The sequence below is a fragment of the Eumetopias jubatus genome, unplaced genomic scaffold (genome assembly GCF_037043125.1).
Source record: "Eumetopias jubatus isolate StellerSeaLion01/CBP00866 unplaced genomic scaffold, mEumJub1_p1.0 scaffold_13, whole genome shotgun sequence".
In the NCBI taxonomy this organism is placed as follows: Eukaryota; Metazoa; Chordata; class Mammalia; order Carnivora; family Otariidae; genus Eumetopias; species Eumetopias jubatus.
Genome location: NW_028274819.1, coordinates 46,824,851 through 46,849,967, shown reverse-complemented (window position 1 = coordinate 46,849,967; position 25,117 = coordinate 46,824,851). Strand labels below are relative to the sequence as shown.

The 25,117-nt window shown below is 51.1% G+C and overlaps 1 protein-coding gene across 3 annotated transcripts in view; it reads right to left on the bottom strand.

Moving 5' to 3' along the window:
- Nucleotides 1-25,117, bottom strand: part of GALNT18 (polypeptide N-acetylgalactosaminyltransferase 18) — a 348,597-nt gene that overhangs the window by 5,137 nt on the left and 318,343 nt on the right. For all 3 annotated transcript variants that reach the window (XM_088017777.1, XM_028116986.1, XM_028116987.1), the window contains one exon: nt 10,298-10,462. In XM_088017777.1, coding sequence (XP_087873903.1) covers nt 10,298-10,462 — 165 coding nt within the window. The remainder of the gene's footprint in view (nt 1-10,297; nt 10,463-25,117) is intronic.

Here is a 25,117-nt window from a genome sequence, read left to right as displayed (position 1 = left end):
ACTGTGTGCCAGGAACAGTTCTAGTTCATGAAGATACATGAGTGACTAAGCAGGAAAAGATCTTTGTCTTTACCGAGACGATATTTCAGAAAGGGGAGCAAAGAGTCAATTCCCTGGCGTGTTAGAAAGCAACAAAGCTGTGCACAAAAATGTAGGCAGTGCTCTGGGCTGAATGTGAGTCCTTAAAATTCCCATGTTGAAGCCCTAATCCCCAGTGTGATGATATTCGGAGGTGGGGCCTTTGGGAGGTCATTTGGTCATGAGGGTGGAGCCCTCGTGAATTAGATTAGTGCCCTTATAAGAAGAGACACGTGGGAGATGATGTCTCCCTCTGGCGTGTGAGGACAGGGTGGAAAGGTGCACACGTGCAGACCAGGGAGAGGGGGTCTCAGCACACACTACCCACTGCCACCTTGATCTTGGACGCCCCCAGGCTTCACAACTGTGAGGAGTAAATGTTTGTCATTCAAGCCTCTCGGTTTACGGTCTTTGTGTTCTAGCAGCCTGCATGGCCTCCGACAACTGGGAAAGGGAGTTGGGGAGTGGTGGTGAGCAGGCAGCAGCCGTGACAGTGGTCAGGGTGATCCTCACCGGGAAGGAGAGGGCTGAGTGAAGGCACGAAGGAGGAGGGGACAGACCCTGTGCCCCAGAGCAAGGCTCCCACAGCTGCAGAGGCCTGGTGAGTTTAGCAAATGGCACAGAGGCCAGGGTGCAGCTCGGGCGTGGGGTGGGAGTAAGAGACGAGGCCCGAGAGGTCCTCCAGGAAGGGGCAGGTTGTGGGGGGACTCACAGCCACTGAATGGACTTTGGCTTTTAATCTGGTGTGAGGGCCAGCCACTGCAGGGTTGGACAGACATGTTAGGCGGGCCGCTCTGGCCGCCGTGTGGAGCGTGGAGGGTTGCAGGAAGGAAGGAAGCAGGGAGGCCGTGTGCAGGCTCTGGTCCTCACAGCTAGGGCCCCATCAGCAGCCCCTGGGCCAGACCCCCCACTCTCAGGGGCCAGCCCCGCCCTCCATGGAAGGCACAGGCCCTTGGTTTACCAGTCCAGTCATCTAAGTTATTTGTGTAATACATACAACTACAGGATCTGGAAACCACACAATACTTTTAATTAAAGAATTTAAATAAGGGCAATTAAACCTGGCAGGAGAGATGCTCCAGCACACAGAGAGCTTAATTGGAATGGAAACCGAATTAAATATGGAAACAGCATTAAAAAAATCAAAAGCTGAATGTATAGAATTAAGGAGGATAATAATAATTCCTAGAGGTGGGTTCCCAGCTCCCAGCCTAGTTCTTCTCCTGCTGGGCTTCTCTGGAGTAGTCACTAGGAAGGCACAAGAGGCGAGTGGGTGGAAGCAAAGAATGTGGGACTCTGCTCCCAGCCGTCTCTGGATTTGTGTCTTGCCATGGAGCACTGACGATGTGCACAGTGGGGCCTGGGGAGCCGTGGTCCACGAGCCCCTTAGGCTGAGGCACTAGGGAGCTGAGCCCAGATCCTGCAGACAGGCACCCCCTCTCTGCCTCAGTTTCCCCAACTATGTGCCTGGGGCAGCTAGAGGTTTCCTAACTAGCCCCGCTCCTCCTGGGGTGTAGGCTGGGTAAACAGATTAGACGGAGTCCCTGGAGGGCTTACTTACTACGGATCACTTCTGGCTGTGCCGTGGGGCCCCGGGATGGGCCTTTTTAAGTTCCCAGGTGCTGTAGCTGCTGGCGATGCCAGTTCGGGGACCCCAAACCAGCTGTCACCCTCTCTCAGGGAAGGATTGGGCCCAGCTTGTCGCTTGCACACCTGGCCTGAGGAGCATCTGGGCTGAGCTCAGGCTGCTCTCAGGTTTGCCACCAAGGTGTTCAGAGGAGGTTGTGTGGACGGACTCCGGTATTCCGCAGTCTTCTCTGCTTATTTCAGAACTCCCGTTCCACTATCCTTTCCAATTAATTTTCCACAGGCAAGTGGCCTGGTGGGTCTTTGGCTTTAAGCACAGTGGGCTTGGGAGTTTCCAGGTTAAGTGGTTAATGATTAGTAATCAAAGACTTCAAAGCATGGATGGGATGTTAGCACCAGTTAAAAAACTCTGTGATTAAGTCTTTTTGTAGAGGAAAGTGGTCTTTCTGTATTATGAATATTCAACACTATATTTATCCAATAAGTGCTTCAGCATCTATTTTTCTTAAAGGAGACTCACCAGTGCCTGAGTGAGAGTCTGCCTGGGATTTGCTGTGAAGGTCCACCGGACCGAAGATGGGGTAATGGCAATGTCAAGTGCCAAAAAAAAAGGTGAAGGGGGGTTATGGAGATAGCAGGGTGGCTGGAGGGAGCTTGCTGAGGCGGCAGGAATCCAGCCAGTTCACACACACCAGTGACTGGCTTGGCAGGGAGACTCCAGCCCCAAATGCCCATTGCAGCCCTCCATTGGTTTTCTAGAGGCAAGACAAAGGCACCATGGGATGGTGGTTTAAAGCATGGCTCCCGGAGGCAGAATTCCTAGATTTGTCCTTGGACAAATGACTTAATCTCTCTGTGCCTCAGTTTCCTCATCTGTAAAAGGATAATTAAAGTACCCGCTAGCATGGTTGTGGGGAGTTACATAATATTATAAAGCAGTTACGATACTATCTGGTACCTAGAAAGCACCGTATAAATGTTGGATAATAAATTTAAAAATCTTACTCGGGTCTGAATAGTGGGGACCTGAGTCATACCACCTGCTCCTGGCTCCTGATCTCTGCGCGATGAGCAGGAGGAAGGGGGGGTGTGCTGGCTGCCATAAACTGAAAATCATGAACTTCCAGGGCCCACACAAGGCTTTGTCAGTCCATCAAAACTGGACAATTCCACATTTGCTCCTTCATATGACATGGAAATGAAAAGGTGTTTTATTCTGGAGCCATAACAAAATACCTGATTACAGTCTTTTCTTTTCAGTATAAAAGGTTCTTGAAGTCGGACTTCTTGACAGAGACTGGGGATCAGAGCGGGAGAAAGTCAAGGACTCCTCCTCCTTGCATGTGGAGAAAGTCTTTGGCTGAATTAGCCGTGCTCCCTGGGAAATGTGCTCTGCAAATAGGTTCTTTTTTGAGTGGGTTACTCATCTTGCATCAAATTATCAAATTAGACCCCACAAATCAGAGCCAGTTATCCTGGACAGGCAGGGTTGGCTCTGCACTTGGCTCTCTTCCAGGCAGTCTCCTCATACTCTTGAAAGTTTCTTCTCTCCTAGCATCAAGGGACATCTCTGTTGTTATCCTTGATGTTCCTCGTTTGGAAAATGCATAAATGCTTCGCAGAGAGTGAGGTGAGCACAGGGGCTCAGATGTGGGAACAGCCGACCATGGGAATGCTGATCTATTTGCACTTGGCCTCCCAGAGGGGTCTTGCTGGCATTTCCCCCAAAGAACCCAACAGCCAGAGGGTGTGATGGTGCACCCCCCCCCCCCAAGTCTGGGAGCAGCATGCAATACAGTCTGAATATCCTGGCGTTTCATCAAAGCCTCCTGTTTTAAAAAATATTCACACCAATTTGTACTACAGGCCACACAGTATGCGTGCGTTTCCACCTCCCTCCTTCAAGTCTCAAGTTGTAGGAAGCAGTGTGTATTTATTCTGTCATTTTGAGGGCCCCACTTAACACACGTCTGTGTTTTGCAGTTGGGATGCACCTCCAGCTAACAGTGTTCTTTGTAGGAGCTAGGGATTTCTCCAACTAAGCAGGGCCCTTTGACTATTAGGTTGCAATGTGCTTTTTCAGTGTGCACACATGTCTGCAAGGAGAGTCCTCACTGGTAAAATTTTGTCCGTCTTGGGGTTTCCCACAGACCTGCCTCAAGACCTGGTATGCAGGAGGCCTCTGGTTAATATTTGTGAATTTTTAAATTTTATTTTATTATGTTATGTTAGTCATCATACATTATATCATTGGTTTTTGATGCAGTGTTCCATGATTCATTGTTTGCATATAACACCCAGTGCTCCATGCAGTACGTGCCCTCTTTAATACCCATCACCGGGCTAAACCATCCCCCCACCCGCCTCCCCTCTAGAACCCTCAGTGTGTTTCTCAGAGTCCATCGTCTCTCATGGTTCGTCTCCCTCTCTGATGCCCCCCCTTCATTTTTCCCTTCCTACTTTTTTTTGTTTTTTTAACATATAATGTATTATTTGTTTCAGAGGTACAGGTCTGTGATTCATCAGTCTTACACAATTCACGGCGTTCTCTGTGATTTTTTTTTTTTTAAAGAAATCCTTCATTCAATTAACAGCACTTTGGGGAGGGGCTCCTCTGTCTCGGCTCTCCGTTAGGTGCTGGAGACCCTGGACTTGTAAGACAGCCCTGCCCTCTGGTGTCGTGGTTGATGGAAGCGAGGGACATGGAAATAGTGGAAAACCAATTGCAGAGAGTAGGATAAAGATGGTCCTCAGACGAGGGGTTCGGCTCATTTTTGAACTTGTGGGGCCTTTTACTGAGGCGGGCCCAGAGCAGCTTCTAGGTGGGAACGTGCTCCTCAGGGCTTACTGTCTAGCTTCAGCTTAGCATTACAGAACTCTGGGGTTGGCAAGCCCTTAAAGCCATCCAGTCTAAATCCAGTTAGAGCTGTAGAGCCTTAGATGGTCTGCTGCGTGATCCCCGGAGCCCACTTCCTCCCCAAGCTGCCAACTTCATATCTGGACAAGTCTGGCTACGAGAAAGCTGCTCTATCAATTGTCCTGGATTCGCTAGTCCCCCCCTCAGAGCCAACAGGACAAGACTGCTTTCCTGTGTGTAAGGCAGCCCTTCAGCCGTTAGAAGGCAGAGCTAAGGTGCTCCTGGTCTTCCTGGTCCAAGAGTCTGCATTCCTTCAACCATGCATTCGAATAGGTAGAATTGAAGGAGGTTGGACCTTAGAAGACACACATCATAACAGCCTTCCTATGGCAAGAGTCCCGTCGAGAACATCTTGAAGAGAGGGCGCCAGCATCTGCATCACTATGCAAAGGAACGGTAGTGGGGGAAGAGCGGCACCTCATTGCCATGGAGAGGCAGTCCCTTGTGTTGCTTGGCAGGTGTCCTGCCACAAAGTTCTCTGTAGTGACCTGCTATCTGCTTACCCCCTCCCCTTCTACTGGGGAGGGGACACTTCATCACCAAATCCCAGAATCCTCCAAATCTCAGTATGTGGGATACTCTCAGCAGACTGAAAGTCCTATAATTTATAGTTGTCAGTTTAGGACATTCTTTATACCAGGAGGAAGCACAAGCTAGAGAAATCGCAGAAGGCAATAACAATGACTTCTGGTGTTCATGAAATTTCATCATGTGTTGATGTGGGAAATGTTGGACATCTAGACACAGGTGTGTGGCTTGAGAGGGACAATGCTGGCTGCCCACCGACTGTTCTTCAAACCCAGAGCCTAGGGTGGTTCTGGATTAATAATCCCCCCTCACAACTCCCTGCATTTCACCCATCACTACTTCCAACAGACTGCAGCAATGTCTCAAAGTACCCCCCACAGTGGTGTGGCTCCATGCCCCCCAAGCAGCCAAGTCTGCCCCATCTCTCATGAGAATGCTGGGACAGGATTGTGGAGCTGCCCTAACTTGCTTCCCTGTCTCTTTTGTCTTAGTCCACCTTACACTCCACTACCAGAGGGATTCAGACTCCATTATGGCCATTCACTGCTTAAAACTTCCCTTGCTTCCTCCCTTTGCTTTTAAGGTGAAGTCCAATTTGTTGGCATGGGTTTCAACGATCACCATTATCTGCACCCAAACTGACACTTATGTCTGATCTCTCTCATGCTCCTTTGGAAATTCTAAGTCCCCCCCCGTACCAACACTGGGTTTCTGTTCCTCAAACATGCTCTGGATTTAATTGCCTTTGCCCAGGCTGAGCCTCTGCATGGGATGTTCTCCCTATTTACACTTGGGAACTGTCCTACAACTTTCAAGATCTGGATCAAACAAGCCTTGAATGTGAAACCATTCCTGAGCCCGTCCCGCTGGGGTCCCAGCACACCATACCTCCCTCATTTCTGGTCTCATCATCCACTTGGTTGCGTGTTTATGTGCTCATGAGCTCCTCCAGGGCAGAGGCCGTGTCTGTTTCATGTCTGCATCCCTCCTGCCCAACCCCCATGCTCAATAAATGTTTGATGAGTGACTGAAGGAAAGAATGTTCATCATCAGAAAATGGCTCATCAGAGCCCTGTACATCAGCATTGCCAAGAGATGTTTTCATCAAATGTGGTTGCTCAGTGTCAGTATCAAACACTGTCCTGATTCATCCCGAGCATCAGAAATTCAGAAGAGCTTGCAGGGGATAGAAGAAAGGCATTTTATTTGTTAAACAGAAAATCAGGGTATGAGATGGAACACTAAGATATGCAAATGCCTGTCTTCTTTGTGGGAGAAACTGGGAGAATTTCACTAGATTATTTTGAAATTAATCCAGCCTGAGTGTCTGTGGAGTTTAAATGCAGCCCTCAGGAGAGTAAATAATGCAGAATGTGAAACCGGAAAAGAGATTTGAGACGCACCAGTAAAAGCTTCTTTCAGCCCAACTTCTGCACCAGATCATTCTCCTTGGTAGGATCTCTATGTAATTTGCAAAGATTAAAACCTGTTGCAAGAGAAACAGGCAAAACCTGTTGCCCAAGCACATGATTTAATCATGTAAGAGGCTTCCAGCCTCCTCTGGCCTTGTCAACAGTAGTTCCTAACCAATGAGGGCTTGCGGACAGAATCCAGGTTGCTTGATAAATATCAATTATTTTGCATTAAATAGAAATTTCACATACATTAATCTTAAATATCAAGCGAGAGGGCCGCTCTGGGTTTGCAAATTAAGGATTTAAAAATATGGCTTCCAAACGGTTCTTCTTGGGAGAAGGATCAAAGATGTGACTGCCAAAGCACCCTGGGAGTTTAACTGGATATATGTGTAAGTGGCTGAAAACTGCCCAGGCTCCAGGGTTCCACATCCAAAACACTGCCTGCTTTGTTGGTCACCATGTCCTTTCAAGTAGGAGTCACGTGGGGCTGCCCGTTCAAGGCCATGCACTCAGATGAGGAAAGGAAAGTGCTGGATTTGGGGGTGTCTTTGCCTCGAGGACGCCTATTTTAGGGGTATGTTCCTTTCTCTGCCCCAGTCAGGGGTGGACAGAGGAGATGAGGGCCAGGCAGGGGCACCAAGGCCTCTGGATCTGGAGATAGAGATGAATCACCTCAGCCTGAGACCTTCGGGCATGTCCATCTGGGAGGGCTGGAAAAAAGGGCGATGTGCCGGGGCGTGGTTCGGATGCAACCAGCCTATTTGAACTCTAGCTCAGGCTGTGTGATCTTGGCCAGGTGGACTTCATCTCGTCTTGCCATCTTGGAGATGGAGCTGCTTGGCTTATTAATACCGCACTTCACAAGGCTGGACGCAGTGGGGCTGAGGCTCTACTGAGCTCTGTTTCCCTGGTGATTCCAGAGCTCCTCGGAGGAACAAGGCTTGCAAAGGGGCCAGGGAGCTCACTTTAGTTCAAGAGCACACATACCCTGGTGACACAGAGTCCCCAGAGCATCAGGTACCTGCCTGGCTGGGCCCCGACCTCCAGGGGCTATTCCAGAACTGCCTGAAGCTCCTACTCCTTCTCCCGGCCAGTTGAAGCGGCATGCTTGTCCATTAGAGGCCTCCCAGCTACACCTGTCAAGCTGCCCACCCCACACCACCAGAAGCTGGGCTCCGAGGGGCAGCCTTAGACCTTGCCCTGAGAGGAGATCTCGGTGGCCAAGCAGGGCCCTAAGGACCCCGAGGTCACTCTTGGAGGAGAGGGAGGAGGGAACGGCTAAATGTTCACACTGCATTTCAGCCTCCTGCTAGCTCTTCTTCCTGCCTCTCTTCCCCTTTTAGAATCTCCCCCTTCCCATTCAGCTCCACAATCTCTGCCACAGGGGCATTCCAAAGCCCAGACCTAAACAGGCCAGTCCCCAGCTGTACATTTTCACTCCCACAGGCCGAGCTGCTCTTCCAGGCCCATAGGCAGCTACCCCGCCCCCACCCCTGTGCCCTCCAGGACCCGGCCACACCTGACTCTCCACAGCTCCGTGAACATAGCCGGGGTTGGCGGCTCCACAGCTTTTGTGCCTGCTGTTCCCTCTCACTGGAATGCCCTTCCCGGTTTTCATATGGAGCAAGCTCCTACACATTCTTCAAGGTGAAGTACTGCCTCTTCTGAAAAGCCAGCCGCCTGCTCTGGCTCCCCACCCACCACCTTCCTGCGCGGCTTCCTTCCCAGTTCCCGGCGGGGAAGCTGAGCTCATGGGCCCAGCAGGCCTGGCTGAAGGCAGCAGAGAGCAGCCTGATGGGAGCCTCTGCACAGAGCCTCCGGAAGGACGATCTCCGTTTCACCCCAGCAAAGTCAGTTCCACTCACCTCCATAGGGCCCACGTGTCCCTTCCTCTCTGTTGCCTCCAGGCTGCAGGCCAATGTCCCATCTAGCCTGAGCCGCTTTGGAGAGCACGGAGCATGCATCCGGCCTTCCTCCTTGACCACACACCTCTGGCCCTCTCTTGGCCTCTCCACGTAAAGGAGGCCAGAGGGGAAATGTAGCCCCGCCCCATGTCCCTCAGGGCTACACAGCTGACAGGGGGGCATGACAGAGGCAGACTGTGGGGTGAGAACAGGGGCTTCAGCAAGAGAGAGGGAGATGCGAGGAAGCTGTGCCCCATATTCTCAAACCTCAGCCCTGACCCTGACCTTCTTCCAGGTGCCGCTACCAACAGGCCCCAACTGAAAGTAAAAGAGAGTTTGAAACAATGTGTGGACAGTCACCCCCAGGACCACGCTGGGCATGGTATTTAACAGCTTTGTGTGGAACGCTGGGTGACGGTATCTGGCAGCCGTTGTGAGGGTTAACTTAGCTGCTTTGTGCCCCAGGCTTACGAAATCTGGCACTTAGTGAGCACTCTATGAAGGCTGGCTATTGCTCTTTACAGTTTACAACTCACAGCGAAGGTCATGTGAACAGGAAGGAGCAGGGCGGGAGTCACCAGGCCTGGCGCAGCACTGGGGACCCAGCCAGGACTCCAAGCGGCAGCACGCATCTCCTACCTGCCCTCAGAAGTGCTCCCATTTGGCTCCCCGTGCTGCTCCCTAGCATCTGCTTTCCTGGGGTCATGAGGCCCGTGTCCAGGCCCTCGCTCCTGTTCTCTAGCTAGCCCCTAAATCTAACACTTTGTTTTGAACTTGGTACTGACCTTCACCACTCATCTAGGACCTCAGTGCTCTGGTTGCACATACCCAGGTCACAGACCAAAGGTTTCCCGTGCCCGTAGAATATAGTGATGGCTGGGGCCCCTCTTCCCTGCCCCCCCCCCCCACCACAGGGACAGTAACTACGAAGCCTCTTCCAGTGCCCGTCAGCTTCCTCCCCAGGGCAGGAGCAGCTTGCTGGGAGGCTTGAGTCGGGGTCCAGCCACTCAGTCCCACGAATACGGACATTCCCTTTCTGACTTCCCTGGAAGCATCCACCACGTACAGTCCCCGATGCCTTAGAACGTGATGGGTTCCTCACTTCCTATTCTGAGCACTTCCTCTGCACCACCTGGGCGGTGGGTGTCCCTGCCTATGGGGGGAAACCAGCTCTAACTTAGTGGATGCCCTGGGGGCTGGGGAGGCCTCTGTGGGGTCACTGTGGGCCGTCTCCCACTGGGCATCTTAATCTTTGGGCTTCATCTTATAACTGGGCCAATGGAGAGCAGGAAGTCAAATACGGGCCTCAGAACCCATGGAGACTTAACACAGGAATGCTGCATCCACACGGTCCTTTGAGGAAGCCTCCCCTAGAGGGAGCCCATTCTGGGAGGAAGGCAGAGCAGGGCACAAGGCCAGAGACGCCCCAGCACTGTCTACACCTGGGACACTGGGCTTCATCTCGGGAGAAAGGATGTGTGGAAAAGAAAGGTGAGGGTTTAAAGTCAGAGCGGCCCAAGTCTAAACCCCAGCCCTGCTCCTTCCTGTGTGACTTTGGGCAGATGACTTCCCCCTCTGAGCCTGTTTCCTTATGTCTACAAATTAAATAAAATGATAGTAAAACAACAACAACAACAACAACCACAACAACAATTTCCCCTTTAGAGCCAGTATCAGGAGACAGCTAATAATGGATGTGAAACCCCTGGCACATGGTAGGAGACCAGTCAATCCTGAGAGTTGGCCCTGAGTCACAGCCTCCCTATTGTCACTGTGACCCCTGCCCCCCACACTCTGGGGCCCCTGTGGACCTTCCACCTGCTCTTCATTCCCGTTGCTCTTGCCGGCGGCTCGGGGGCTGTTACCTGAGAGAACTGCCAGTGGAGCTTCATTCTCTTGGCTTTGGCGTAACTGCACTCGATGAGCCGTGGCCGACTGTTGACGTCCACCAGGCACCGGTTGTCATCGTCGTCGACCGTGGGGCTCAGGATGCCCACGTGGATCTGCTGACTGCTTGTGTAGTACACGTTCTGCAGGGTGGGGCAAGAACGTGGTTAAGTGTAATGACCGAAGAGATGGGGAGGGTCCAGGGGGGGCTTCTCCTTGGGTAGTTGGCAAAGGGAGCACAATCCAGTGGGCTTCACATGATTTTTCTATTGCAATGGACAAGAAGAAAGCCCTTTTACATCACGATCTGGGATAGTCACTGGTCCGCATGTATAACTGAGACAAAATTTTCAAGACACGAACCTTAGTCTCACCATATGCAACGCAATATGATATTTTCTATTCTATTCTTTCCCTGAAAAGCATTGGTCATAAATGTTTAAATTGATTTCACCATCCATAGTTTAAAAAAACATGGCTTGAATCCATTACTTGTAGGTTTGCTGACTTCCTCCCTCCATATATTTCATGTAAGACACTGTGCTTGGCCTGAAGATACAGAGCAAAAGACCTGTGCCAGGCTTGGGGAGTTGAGAGTCCTGTGTGATAGGAAACATGTAACTCATAATTTCCATCCAGACTAAGACTGTGTAGAGCAAGGGTTGGTTAACTTTTCCTTAAAGGGCCAGGTGGCAAATATTTTTGGCTTTGCAGTGTGTTGGGCGGTCCCTAAGGCCACTCCCAGATTTGATGATTCATTAGGACTCACAAGACTCTGCCCATATTTGTACTTACGGTTATGATTTCTTATAGCAAAAGGATACAAGTCCTATCAGCAAAGGGAAAAGGCACATAAGGGCAAAGTCTGGGGGAAACCAGGTGCCAACTTCCAAGAGTCTTCTCCTAGTGGTCACACAGGATGCGCTTAATTCCCCCAGCAAGGAACTGGGACAACACAGGTGGAATGTTACCCACGGGGAAAGCTCTTACAGACTTAGCTGGGTTTTTATCAGGGCTGGTCATGTAGGCAGCCTCTGCTTGGTACATACCAACATTCCAAACTCCCGGGGGCAAAGCAGGTGTTTAGCATAAACCATATATGTACAGTCTGGTCAGGCACAGTGAGCCACTCTTATACATCTGGGAATGGGGGGAACCCTTCTGAAATCCAAGTTCCCAGATGCCTGTCAAGGGCCAACATAGTAAGCAGGCCTTTCAAAGGACAACAGTCAGGCCTGCTGCGTTAACTCTTTCTTGCACAGAGGGCCATACAGTCTGAAAACTCAACTCTGCCATCGTAGCATGAACATAGCTAAACACAGTAAATGGATGGCTGTGTTCTGATAATGCTTCATTTACAAAAATAAGGGCTGTGCATGGGCTGTAGTTTATTGGCCCTGGTCTAGAGGAAAGCCACATGACCTTTGACCTTGCTCTGAGTGACAAATCTTAGGGTCTGTGAGCTTTTCTCTTCATATTACTAAAGAAATTAACACCCCCACTTATGATTAGGCCCCATGGGCAAATCGGGATACTCTATTTCTTTGCTTGAGGTTAGAGTTAGGGTGGGCCCTTTTATTATCTTCACACATTAAAAAATTCTTACTGGTAAACATCTTTGATTCATTCCAAATGAGAAAATGAAGCATTTCTTGTTTTAGTAGAAGAGGGTGGTTGACAAGGACTTTTAAACACGAGTGCAAGACATAAAAGGGACGGTGGGGTGGAAAGGGCAGTGCAGGGAAGGAGGTAAGGGGTGGTCCTTGGGGGGCATGTTCTTCCTGGCCCTTCGTGGTCCAGGGAGGGCACGAAGAGGCGGGCAGTGTCACCCTTCAGACATAAGAAGAGCCTCAGGCCAGTGTACCAATGAAGGCCCCAACAGGAAACACATGGCTCACTCAAGGTAGTGGAATCCAAGGAAGGTGTAATAAAGGCACAATTCTCCATGGTGTGGGTAGAACGTGAGGGAACCACAGGGCTTGTATAGTTCCCTGAGGATCATACCATGGAGCTGTTACCACGCCCACACCCAAGGGGATGACAGAAGATGGCAGTTAGGGGAATCTGTAAGAGAAAAGTTATGGAGAGAGGATTGACTTGCAAGAAGGCTTCAGGGTGGAAGGGGTTTGGGGGTAATGGTGAGCGGTGGTGAATAAATACCACAACTTTACTCTCCCCTCCACGCTCCATTCTTCTGCTAGATCGGCCCATTGGCAGCACCCAGCTGGAAGCCAAAGAGCATGGGAGCCCATCGAAACATGCCATAAAGTCAGCCTCCTCAGGCAGAAGGAGAAGGGTGGAGAGTGGATCTGGAGGGACGAATAGGAGGCACTCACATAATCTTACAAGTTATCAGATTTGGTGAATCCATGGAACTAGGCATTAACCTACCAAGATGACTGATTCTTCCCATAATAGAGGTGAAGAAGCATAGTGATCAAAATTCTGAGCCTAGGCCGAATGTGGAATGCCTTCAATGTAGAAAGGTGACTAGAACACAGAGGCAAGAGGGGCCTATTCAACTCCTCTTGGGAGAGAATATGATGACCAGTGGGACTTAGGAAGCTGAATGGACACAGTTAGGCATCTCATCCATCCATCCACCATCCATCCGTCCACCCATCCAACAACAATCTCTAAGTTGAGATCTGAGGATAACAGTGATGAGAGAGCCATGGTCCCTGTCTTGGAGTATCCAACAGCCAAGTTGGGGAAACTAACATATCAGGAAATAATGGCTCTAATCACACTAATATGAGCATTTTTTTCGGCTTCCTCCACTGGCCTCTCCCTACTCTTGCTACTTTGAAAATAGAAATAAAAACGCGCCACCTCCAGAAAGGTTTCTGTGAATATGCAAAAGCCTGGGGCCTCAGCTTGCCACACAAGTCTCCCTCCAAAAAGCGCGGAGCGGTTTATGCCCTTGGGTGGAATGCACACGCTCTCTCCTCAGGACACAGTGCAGCGCTTAGTCACCCTGCTTGCCAGGACCCAGATTTCCTGAGGTTCAGGAGTGTGGGCTGCCTGACAAGGACCACCAGGAAGCCAGTTACGGCCACCCACCCCTCCCTTCATCCCTATCATCAGGGCCTGACTCTGGTCTCCAGGGCAGGCTCTCTAGATACAAGCGGCTGCCCAGGTAATAGCTGAAATCAGTTTTGTTCACTTAGCTTTTCGGAAGTGCTTGGGGGAGACTGAGAGCCTCGCATGCACTTACTAGCTGGTACGGCTGTCGTTGGATCTGCGTATAGCTCCAGAGTTGGGGCAAATCCTAATAGGGACAGATAGTTGTTTGTTATTGAAAAGCAAACACCAAAGTGCATCTTGAGGGGAGTAAGCACGAAGCTGGCGATCAGAGAGAGATTTGGCAGAGGATGCTCTCCAGTTGTCCCTTGGATGCCTCAGAAGTCCAGCCGGCAGGGGACTGAATTGGTAAATGGCCTGAACTCAAAGGAGGGGACAACGTTTCCTGCAAGATGCCCCACGTTTAGTACCGGGGGGCTGGGCTTTCTGAGTCATGGGGAACCTGGAAGGTTTCAGCAAGAAATGACTTAGAACTGTGGTTCCCAGAGAGGGGCAGTTTTGCCAACCAGGGGGCATATGCAATGTCTGGAGACATCTATGGCTGTCACAATGGAGGGGAGGGACGCTGCTACTGGCGTCCAGAGGGGAGAGGTCAGGGACGCTTGCTGCTCAACCTCCTTCGATGTACAGCACAGCCCTTGCACCACAGCAAAGAATTTTCCAACTCCGGCTGCCCAAGGGTGCTGCTGTTGGCCCCTGCCTTAGGCGGCTAACAACAAAAGTTGTGATGTGTTCAGCTCCTACTCTGGGCCAGACACAAAGTGATGTACATGCCTTATCTCTATTGGATCCTAAAACAACTCTACGAGGCAGGGGCTGCAATGACCCCCATCTTGGAGATGGGGAAACTGAGGCACGAGACATGAGGTAAAAGTCTCACAGGTGGAGTAGCTGAGATTTACCCGGAGGCAGTTTGACTCCAGAGCCACACCTGTGACCTCTCACCTCACTCGCCTACTTCCCTTGGGTCGCTGCAGCACCAGCAGCCAGGCCAAGGGGTTGAGGCCGGGAGGCTGGCTTAGGAAGCTTCCCCGTGGTGATGCCCTTGAGCTCTGAGAAGGGCACTGGGACTAAGGAGGCAGCAGAGGGCTGGAGGGGCCTGTGCCAAAGCACCTGTGATACAAGAAGGTGGGAAGTGGGAGGCAGCCGGGGCCTGCCTGGGGATGTTTTACAACCCCCTGGGCGTTTGGGGGGGCATATAGAAAAGACACCCCGACCACTCGGCTCCTCCTCAGCTGCAGATGACTGACCTACCCATTTTCCACATGCTCCCATTCACCTCGGTAGGGCTACCAACTCATCTGGGTGCTTCATTCTGATGCTTGCAAGGAAAAAAGAAAAAGCCCCTGCAGGTGGCAGAACAAACGTGTCCGTGTCTTGGGGTTTACACCAGTGGAAGTCTCTATCTCAGGCCGAGAGCAGTCATGATGAGTAGCTGAGTGGGACAGGCAGCCGGGAAGCCCACGGTGCCCCTGGGTACACACTCCTGCCCTGGGTCACGCAAAGACCCCCAGGGTTGGAGGTGCCCTTGCTCTGTCACTTCATCTCCTGGATAAGCAAGCCCCCCCGCCCCCGCAGGATGCAGGCGGACCCCTGGCCAGAGCCCTGCCGGTTGTCCTCAGTACCCCTTCTCTACCTGGCAGGTGTGGAGGTGGGACTGCCTCCGCCAGAGATTGGGTACAGCCTTCCACAAGATCTGCCCGTCACCCATATCTGATAGCACCACACAGACAGAAGCTGCCACAGGCCAGTAGAGCTGCCTCCGGAAGGGAAGGGGAGAAGAGAAGCAACACAGTTTCGTACACCTGTATGCTAGCTACTGTCCCTATCTGTGGCCACCTCCCAGTTGTAAGGATAAGGAAGCAGGCAGGGCGCCGGCCTGCCTTGTACAGGGCGGCGGGGGCAGAGAAGGAGCCGAGGCTTGCTTTATTCAATCTCAATTTAGAGTAGTGACTGTGACATCTGTAACGTGTGCTAGAAATGGGCTTTGTCCTCTTTACCAAGAATGAGCTGCTAGCCCTTCTGCAGATAGGGCAGGCTGATTTAAGTGTTTGGTTACTGGTCATTAACCCCTTGACACAGAGGTTAGTTACAGCGCTGAGGGCCGCAGGGCACCGATGCTAAATCAGGAGTGAAGGGGAGTCATTTCCAAAATGATCTTCTGTTCACTAACCACAGAATCAGGTACGTTAAGGGAAGGAAAACATTTATAAACATTCCTGTTTGCCAGAGCTGGGAAGGAGCACCACTGTGGAAAGCAAGGGCCCCAGCTCAGAGCTCCCCCTTGCGAGCCCATTTCCCTGGTGGAACAGGACAGGCTAAGTACCTGAGCCCGCCAGGTGTGTGTGGAGCAGTGTGTAACAGGCACTCAGCGCATAGCCAATAGATGATCCAGTTTGATTCAGCAAACACTCCTTCGTGCCCACGAGGGTGTGGCCTGAGCTGGGCACCAGGGAGCAGAGAGGAGCAAGACCTGGGTGCCCCTGGGGAGCTGGGTGGGGAGACAGCCTTCCGAAAAGGGAAGAGAAGTGCCTCACGGCCAGGCTGAGAGCAGAGTCAGAGCAGGTCAGAGTGCTGGAGGGGCTGGAGCTGGGGTGATGTACTCTCCCCGGGGCTGGTCTGTGAGTGAGGAGTTTCGAGAACAGCCTAGGAGGAGCGTAGTGTGCCCAGATAATGGAGTAGGGTGAGGGACCGCTGTCAGAAGGGAAATGACAAACAAAGGCAGGGCGGCTTGGCACTACCTTGCCATTTTGGGGGAAGAGAGTGCCCCCGGGGGTGGGGAGATGAGGCAGGAAAAACAGCTCAGGGCTGAAGAGTTGATAGCATCCTGTGACTTCAGATGGACTGTCCCGCCACCCATCAGCACATCCGAGGAATTCCCAGAGTCTTCTGAGTCATAACCACCCAAAGGGCCTGCCTGGAAAGCGAACTGGGGCTAGAGGTGACACAGCCCCTTCCGTAGGCCGGTCTGGGGGACAGGGGAGAAAAGTGAGCTTTGGACCAGGGTGCGGTCTTTGAGCATAAGACTGAATAGAAAAGACTAAGTGAGGCCTGATTTCTGCCTCCCACTGTGTACCTGGGCAGGACGGCCAGGCCAGCAGCCGCTTGGCACCGTTGCTGGGCTTGGAAATTTTGACTTAGATTCTTAGCTCATGTGCTTCATTCTGGGCCTCGTACCCACAGCAGAGGTGTCAGCCATCTCTCTACCACCATCTCTGGGGCTGTTTGCCACCCAGCCAACCCAGGCAGCAACCCGAATCTCCCACCTTGTTCTGTCTTCTCTTCCCGTGTCATTCTGAGCTCCTGGTGTCCCCTGGGCTCAGTGTTTCCCTTGTCAGCTCCTCTGTCCCAGGAGAGAGCCAGGGGGTGGGGGCCATCCTGGGCTTCCTGCATGGAAACTGAGGGCTGAGCAGGAGGGAATTAGCAGCGAGAGACCAGAGACAAACTGGAGAAGGCAGCTGCAAGGATTCTTGATGCTGACAGCTTTATTTGCTTTCCTGTAACAGCATCTTGCTTCCCTCTGGCCATAACGGTAGGCATGTTTCACCATCTACCCCATTGCCTTGGCCTAGGGTTTGGTTCCAGGATGGACATGTTGATCCAGTCTGGACCAACAAAAGTCCTCCCTCAGATTTTCTATTTGTGCAAGCATGCTAGAAGGCTCTAGGCCCAGAGCTACTTGCTGCCTTCTTCCTCAGGTAAATCAGGGAAGCCTCTTCTGCTTGAATATGAGAGAGACTAAAGTTACATATGAAGGGAACCATAGCCAAAATGGGAGGGAGGACAGGTGGAAGGGAGAAAAGAAGAGGAGGAGGAAGAGGAATAAGGAGAGGGGAAAGTAAAGGAAGAAAAGGGAAGACAGGAATGCAGCAAGCTTCATTCCTGCCCCTGGATCCAGCCCTGCCTGAAGCTGGAGCCAGACATGGCCTTGTCAGTTACATGAAAGAAAAGCTTTTTTGCCCGTAAGTTGGTTTGAGCTGGGTCTCTGTCACTTGCAACTAAGAGTATTAACAAATATAGAATACCCAGGAGACCTTTCAAGAACGCCAAAGGGAATGAAGTAAAAGGATCAAGTCACAGTGGTCTTTAGCTACAGGGTGAATATAGGTGCCACGTATGTACATGCTTTATTCAGTTATTATATAAAGCAAGTCACTTTTTTAAATAATAAATTACTGGTTTGTGAATGTCTGATTTTTTTTTTTTTAAGATAAAGAAATATCTCACTCATTTGCAGGCTAGTATGCTTTCTCTAGTGGATGAAAAGCCAGTGAGCCTGGAGGTTCACACAGCCTTAGGAAGCCCCTGGGAGTGGGCTGAGTATCTGAATATCATCTATCATGTAGGTAGGTATAAGAGGAGAAGCTGAGAACTGCAGATGAAAGGAAACTGGGTTACAGGAAAGTAAGACTGGCATGGCCCAGGATGCGACAAGGAGCAGGTGCCCTGGACTGGGATCGCTGGCTGAGCAGTCTCTCTGCAGCCTTCTAGTGTCTGTCTCTAGGGAGCAGTGCCTGCCCACTGCCCAAGCCTGGGCATTAGCTGCTCATCCCCATTCTGTTGCTGCCCTTCCCCTGTTCCTCCTGCTCTCTGTGCATTTCAGAACAAGATAAGAGGGTGCAGAGCCAGGGACTGGGGCAGGCAGTTGTGAAGAGGCAGGAACAGGTGTCCTTGCACTTGGCCTACAATGTCTAACAGTGACCCCTTCTCTGAGAATGGCTCCGGCCAGGGGTGGGCCCCAAATAGTCTGGGTTCTGTGACTCCACCACCTGCCCATGGGTGAGAGTGGGCTGTCAAGGGGCCAAGAAGCCTGTCTCCTCCCAGGAAAGACACAGAGATGAGGCAGTTCTGTAGCTGAGACATGTGTAGCTCGAGCGGATCCATGACCTCTTAACTGCTGAGGCCCCTGGAGCTGCCCCCATTCCTGCCTTCCCCCCCACCCCCCCTGCGCTTGGCCCCGTTGACCCTCCTTTGGAGTCTATGCAGTGAATCACCCGGGTTTTCTGTAATAGACCCCACCCTTTGTTTTTAGCTGAAGCTGCCCAAATTTGTGGCAGTTTTTGTTGTTGATAATATGCCCCCCTCCCCTCAAATGCACAGACACGGCTCACTTGTTCACTGGGAAGTTCACAGTCTCGAAGAAATATCAGACACCAGCTATCTGGCTGTGGGGTCCAGTTGGGTTCCTATTTTGGAAGGCACTGCTCAGAGCCCTTCATAGCTCTGTCTGCTCACTGACAAACAGCTAGGATGGAGCAGATCCTGTGCACTTGGGAAAATGCCCTGGCATTCTTCAGTCCCCAAACCACAGCTGTCTGCCAGCTCTGCATCAGCTTGTGCTGGTCAGTGCATGCTCCTCAATGACTTGAACAGGCTGATTCACTGCTCTGTCCTGTGAAGCCCCTCCTGTGTCCTCCCCCCCACCCCCCGTCTGAGCTATTACATGTCCCTGCATCGTTAGTGTCAGACTTGGCCACGTGCCTTTAACCAATGGGATATAAACAGGAGAGACGTGTGCCATTCCCAATCAGAAGCTTGAAGAGCCATCACGTGACCTACCACAGCGCTTTTTACTCTCTGCCACTGGACTGGCAGTGTCCCAGAAAAAGGCAAGATGACACAGAGCTGAAGCTGAACCATGATGACCACAGAGCATGAGTAAGAAATAAGCATTTCTTGTTGTAAGTCACTGCGATTTGGGGACCATCAGCCTACGATGAATGATAAATTGATACTGGATGAGGGGTGCTGTCAAATTTTAAAATACGGGGCACTGACTCTGGGGCCAGAGAGTGGGCAGGGAGGAACCATCCCCAGAGGCTGGAAAGATGGTGACCTCTTTTACGCAGTGGTGAGGCATTTGGCGTAACCGTCGCCTGCAGTCACTTGGTAGACCGTGCTTTAGATCAAAAGCACTCCTTCGTTACTATTGGCTGCTTTTGACAAGCCACTGCAAAAGGAAGATAAGGTCAGCAAAGACTTGACCGAGAAATGTTTGTTATTGTAAAGCCACTTGGATTTCGAGGTCCTCTGTTACTGGAGCATAACGAAGCCTGAACTGACTGACATGACCATTTTGCTATGCTCCCTCACCAAGCAATCACACAGAAATAGAATCACAGAATGTGATGCATGCTCTTAAAGAAGACAACAAAGGACTTGGAAAACAGGTACCAAGAAAACTTGATCTAGTGCAGGGAGGGGAAGGAGTTGACTCTAGAAAGATTAACTCTGGATCCGAACTGCCTAATTTAAGTCCCCCCCACCCCCCACCATTGTTCATCAGCTGTGTGACTACAGATGATACCCTTGGCCATTCATTCTTTCAATTTCCTCATCTGTCAAAGCAGGCGGTCAGAACAGTACTTACTGCACAGAGTGGTCCGGGAATCGTATAGCCTGAGGGCTGGTTAGTGTTAGCCATTAGTACTGTTTTTGTAACATGGGTCTCTTCCACCAGGTTACCAGTTTCCTGATGGCAGGAACCAAGCTTGTCTTGCTCACTATTGTATCTCTATTGTCCAAATCACTGCTTGACATGTGACATGTACTCAAAACACATGAGCTGATTAAGTGAATGTATTGATAAACTATTCCAGGGTCCTTGAACTCCAGGTTAGAAATCCATCCAGGCTTCCTCCGTAGTGCCTGCTTCATGTCCCTTACTCTAAGACTCTTCTAAGCTCTCTCCTCTGTTTTGGACCAGAACCTTGGACAACACCTTCCATATGGCCTTGTGGATTAATAGTTTAGATGGAATGGGATTCTCTCTCGAGGACAAGATTCTCAATATTTGCTCCCAGGACACAGTCTGTGCCAGGTCTAACTCTAACCTGGCCCCATGAGCAATGAGGGGTCTCAATCATTTGATGGCTCACCACAACTGTTATCCTGCACTGAGTTAAGAAGAGCTTAGAATGTTCCCAGGGAGATAGAGAGACGGGGGGAGAGAGAGAGTATGTACGTAGGTGTGTATTTGACAGAGATTTTAACATATGAGGTCAGTAGTGATCTGGACTCACCAGCAATCTCAGTGATCGGGAAGATGGGGGAAAGAGCGTGTTATTAAACCTATAAGTTAAGATCGAGTAGGGAGAAGTTAGCTCGGAGAAATCGACCTCATGTGGATGAAATATTGCTGCCTGACTGCAGTTTGTAAATGTAAATCTCGATGGTGCCTGCTCCCCCACACCATCTCCATCTCTACCTCCTTCTTCCCTGAGAAGAGTAAAACCTGCTTTACTGGGGGAAAAAGGTCCCGCTCACGACTTTACGGAATGGTACAGACCTCAGACAGCAATGCCAGATGGACTGCGCTATGATGGAGAGAAGTGTGGGAGACCGAGGCCACTCTTTTTGGGATTCCTCTTCTTGCACACCACAAGACAGGTGCTCAGTAAATACTTTTGGATGAACAAGTGAACAAATGCATAAGTGAATGAATGAAATAATACAAAATGGACATGATAAGCCATTGGGATATGTTATAAAAATGGCCACAGATATTCCCCATCCTTGCATGCCAACTCTGCTTCTGCCCTTTGAGGCTGGGCTTGGCCGTGGCCTTGTAGTCGACTGACCCCGGGCAAGGACAACATTTTCACAGCAAACGTGATGCAAGCAGAGACTCATACAGTTATGCTTGCCCTTTCTTGTGGCTCTTAGAAACCCCCATCAGGGCCCTCATGTGAAGAAGTCTAGATTAGCCCGTTGGATGATGAAACACACAAGCCCCAGAAGCTCCCTCTTTCCAGCTGACAATCAGCCAACCTCTGGAAGCCGACTCAACTAGCTGACCAGCAGTTGGCCACGGATGCCTGATCGAGCCCAGCTAAAACTAGCAGAAGACAGGGTCAGTCCAGCCCAGCTCAAACTGTTGACCCTCAGAGTCTCGAGCTAAACAAATGGATAGATATATCATAAGCCACAAAATTCGGGAGGTAGTTTTCTATCTAGTAAAAATGATACAGGTAGCTCATTTCAGAGGTGTGTTTGTGAAGTATAAGGCACAGAATGGAGTGTAGGTCCTCAGCAAACTGCTGCCCCCTTTCCCCTCCTGATTACAGAAAATAATTACACTAGTGATATTATTTAATGAGCTCTTATTGTAGGTCAGGGATGCTAAATGCTTTACAAATACACTTGTTTCATCCTCAAAATAACCTTGGATAAGTGGAGTATTATCGTCTCCATTTTTAGGTGAGAGAAAACTGAATTAGATAGAGGTAAATGAATGCATAGCAAGCAGCAAAGCTGGGAGCTAAACTCAGGTCACCTGGTTCCAAATCCAGCTCCCAGGCACTACAACACCCTGCTCCTTACTAAAGAAGAAAAGGAAGGTTCGATTCTACCCCTTCCCACCTTCGGCCCCCACTCCTAAAGTACTCTTTCTGCTGTGCTTTTGCTTATGCTACTCTTTATCTAAGTTCCAGGTGCAGCTCCTCCTCCAGGAAGCCTTCCCTGACCCCTCTAGGTCACCATGACTCAGCCCTTTTTCTCCCAGGCAGCTGGGACTCTGATTCCTTCCAGGGGCAGAGGGGAAGCTCCATGAAGCTCTGCTGCTTCTGGACCGATGTGATGGGGATGGAGTTCTGTTGCCGTGAGAGCATGGGAATGGGTACTCTGTGGGGCCCAGAGTGACTGCAGTGGCTGAGTATAGGGGATGGGGTTCCCTAGTCTCATTCCGCCATCCCTTTCCTCCCAGCCTCCCAGTTCCCATGGACCTACGTGTGTCCATCAGATCTAACTTTCGTTGTCTTTATGGGACTTTGTCACCCTCTCTCAACTCCTGATATGCTCTGTGCTTCTTTCCTGGATGATCTTCCTTTGCTGCCCCCGCCCCAAGCCTTCCCCAAATGTCTACCGAAGTCCCAGTATCTTTCAAGGACAGTCCTTTCCAGTCGAAAGCAACTTCTCCTGTCCCCACCACACATGGCTCTTCCTGGAGGATACTGCCACTCTTGTGGGCTTTGAATCTGCTCATTCTTCCATCAGGGACACAAGGCAGAGCCAATTCTCCCCTCTCCCCACAGCAGCACCCCTTCCACACCTCAGCCCTCCATCCGGGACAGGAACATCTCCTCCTTGGGCATCAGCCATCAGGCCCCACCACGTGCTGCCCGCTTTGTGCTTCTCACCCAAGGGCTTCCCGCGCAGTTTGCGGTGCCCACTCCCTCCCACCGGGCATCGCTTAGGCCGATGAATGGCCCCACCTGCCCCGGGGCCTCAGTTCTGGGGAGGGTCACCTGCGCTGCGCTTCAGCCGCCCACATCCGGATCCCAGCTCTTAGTGCCTGGAACTGCTGTACCCCAAACCTTATCCTCCACTGCCCTACCGCCCCCAACCCCCTATTCGTCATGATTCCTCACTCTCTTACTTCCCGAATGCCTGCTCATCAACCCAAGACCTTCTGAATAATAACTTTTGTTTTTCCCTTTCCTCCCCTTTATCACCTTCCCAGCCTCTCCACGTTCTTGGAAAGGCTGCACCCAAATTCCTTCAACCACCCCCTTGCCAGCACCTTCCATTCTTTAATTCCTTATTCCTGCTGCCTTTGATACCCTGTAAGCCCCGCCTCTGCAGCCCCTTTGCCTTCTCTACACCCTCTCCCTGGATGCTGGGCACGACCCACGAAAAATTGTGGAACTGGGCAAATTAGAGCCTCCACAGACTCATGGTTTTCAGCTGTAGCCGGGCCCCGCCACCAGGCACTCCCCACCAGGCCTTCTGGGGGTGCCTGCTCAGTCTCTGAGCCACCCCCCTTAGCAGGGTGTCCATGCCTTCGCTACTCTGGAATATAAGCAGAGCCCCCACGCTTGACTTGCAGTTCAGCCTGCAAACTTGTTCCCCTTGGACCAGCCTCCATCCTGCCCTTGGGCCTCAGAGGAAGGAGCTCCTCCCCTGCAGTCCAGGGGCCAGCCCCACTGGCCGTGGACCCCATCCTCTCCTGTTCTTGCCCCTTCCCCACCCCCAGAATGTTGCTTCATTCTCTCCCCACGTATCAGACCTCTTTCTCTACAGACTTCCTTCCCTCAGCCTCAGACGCGCTGCTTTATTGCAAATCAGAATACACACCTTCTCTCAACGCCACACCCCTCCTAGTAGCCGGCTTCTTTCCATCCTTAACTAGCAAACTCAGGGTGGGGAGAGGAGTCTAGGCTCGCTGGCTCCCTGTCCAACTCGCCTCTCTGGATGGAGGCCCTCTACCTACCACGTCCTCCCAGACGTTGCGTGACCTCCACGTACTCAGGAAACACACCAACGGCATCGACTGTCCTCCTTCAGGGGTAGGTGCCAGCTCAAACCCTGCTGCCCTAGAAACCCCCAGAGCAACTGAGAAGGGGAATACAGGCTCAGTCCATTTTGTGATCCTCACTTAAAAAAGGCTTTAATTTTCCATGAATTCAGTCCTTTCTCTATTTAATATATAGCTGTTGAGTACCTATAATGCCCCAGGCAAATTGACTGAGTGACTTCTGAGCAGCTCAGGATATTCCGAGGAGCGAAAGATACTGCAGAGACATAAATGTGTTCTGTAGGCTCAGTTCTACAAGAATTAAGACCAGCAAGGCCCTTTTCCTGCAGAAAAAAATGTTATGAAATTTTCCTTTTAAGCGTGTCCTTCACCCAAGTCAACCTCCACTCCCACACGTGTTCCTGCATTTAATAATGTATTTTTGAGCAAGAAAAAAAAATAAGGCTGTTCTAGTGATTGATTTAGAGGGCCTGGCTTTGCTGAAATTCCCAGTATATTAACACAGTGCTAACCTCAAGTACTCCACTAAAGCTTTGTGCTGGCAGGACTAATGCTCAGCAATGAGCAGATTTCAGAAAAAGCAGCTGGGACAAAGGCAGTGTGGTGACAATGAAGTTAGTTGGAAAAATCAAATACAAGAACCCCTTTATGCCCATAATACATTCTGAACACATCTCCTTAGGAAATTTATTGAAATACACCGGCATATCCTTAAGCTGCCCTGGTAGAAACACCATTCAGATGGCCCCACTCAAGGCCACTAGCCATTCCCCAATCCTGGAGCCTGTGTCATACGCTCCTTCTTTATCGCATTCTCAGCCAGGGGTGGTATGGACCTCCTCCTCCAGGGCCCCCTTGGAAATGCATGGGGATGGTTCGGTCCACACTGACCCTACTGCTGGTCAGAGTCCGGGGAAGCTAACCATCCTGCACTGAGAAGGACAGGCCCACATAGTGGAGAACGGTCCCACCCAGAAACAGGAGCAAGGAGCAGCCAATGATGCAGCTTGCCACTTGAGGGCCGGCCTTTGTGCAAAAGGCAGCAGAGTGCACACATCAGCTCTGGGGAAAGCTCCCTACTTCCTGCTCCAAATTGAAGGAGGAAGAGCCTTTGCGGGGTGGGGGGTGGATACTGTACCTACGCGGTCCAAGAGCAGTGTGTCTCCTGAGATGGAAGGCTTGTAACTTATACTCTGTCCCTGGCTCACTGCTTGCACCCTGGGCACTCCTGCGTGCAGTTCCATGGGACCCTCTCAAGTGGAAGGGTGAGTTGCAAAAGGATTTGTGGCGGGGGGAAGTCTATGCAGCCCTGTCAATAGGAGAACTTTCTCTTGCCTGAGGGTTGGGTCAAATGGGAAGGCAGGCCGTTTCCGTGTGCCAGCAAGCATGGGGGCTGGAGAGGCCTCAATGGAAGGGCTCTCCTTCCCTACTCCTGTCCAACCTGCCCCATAACAACTGG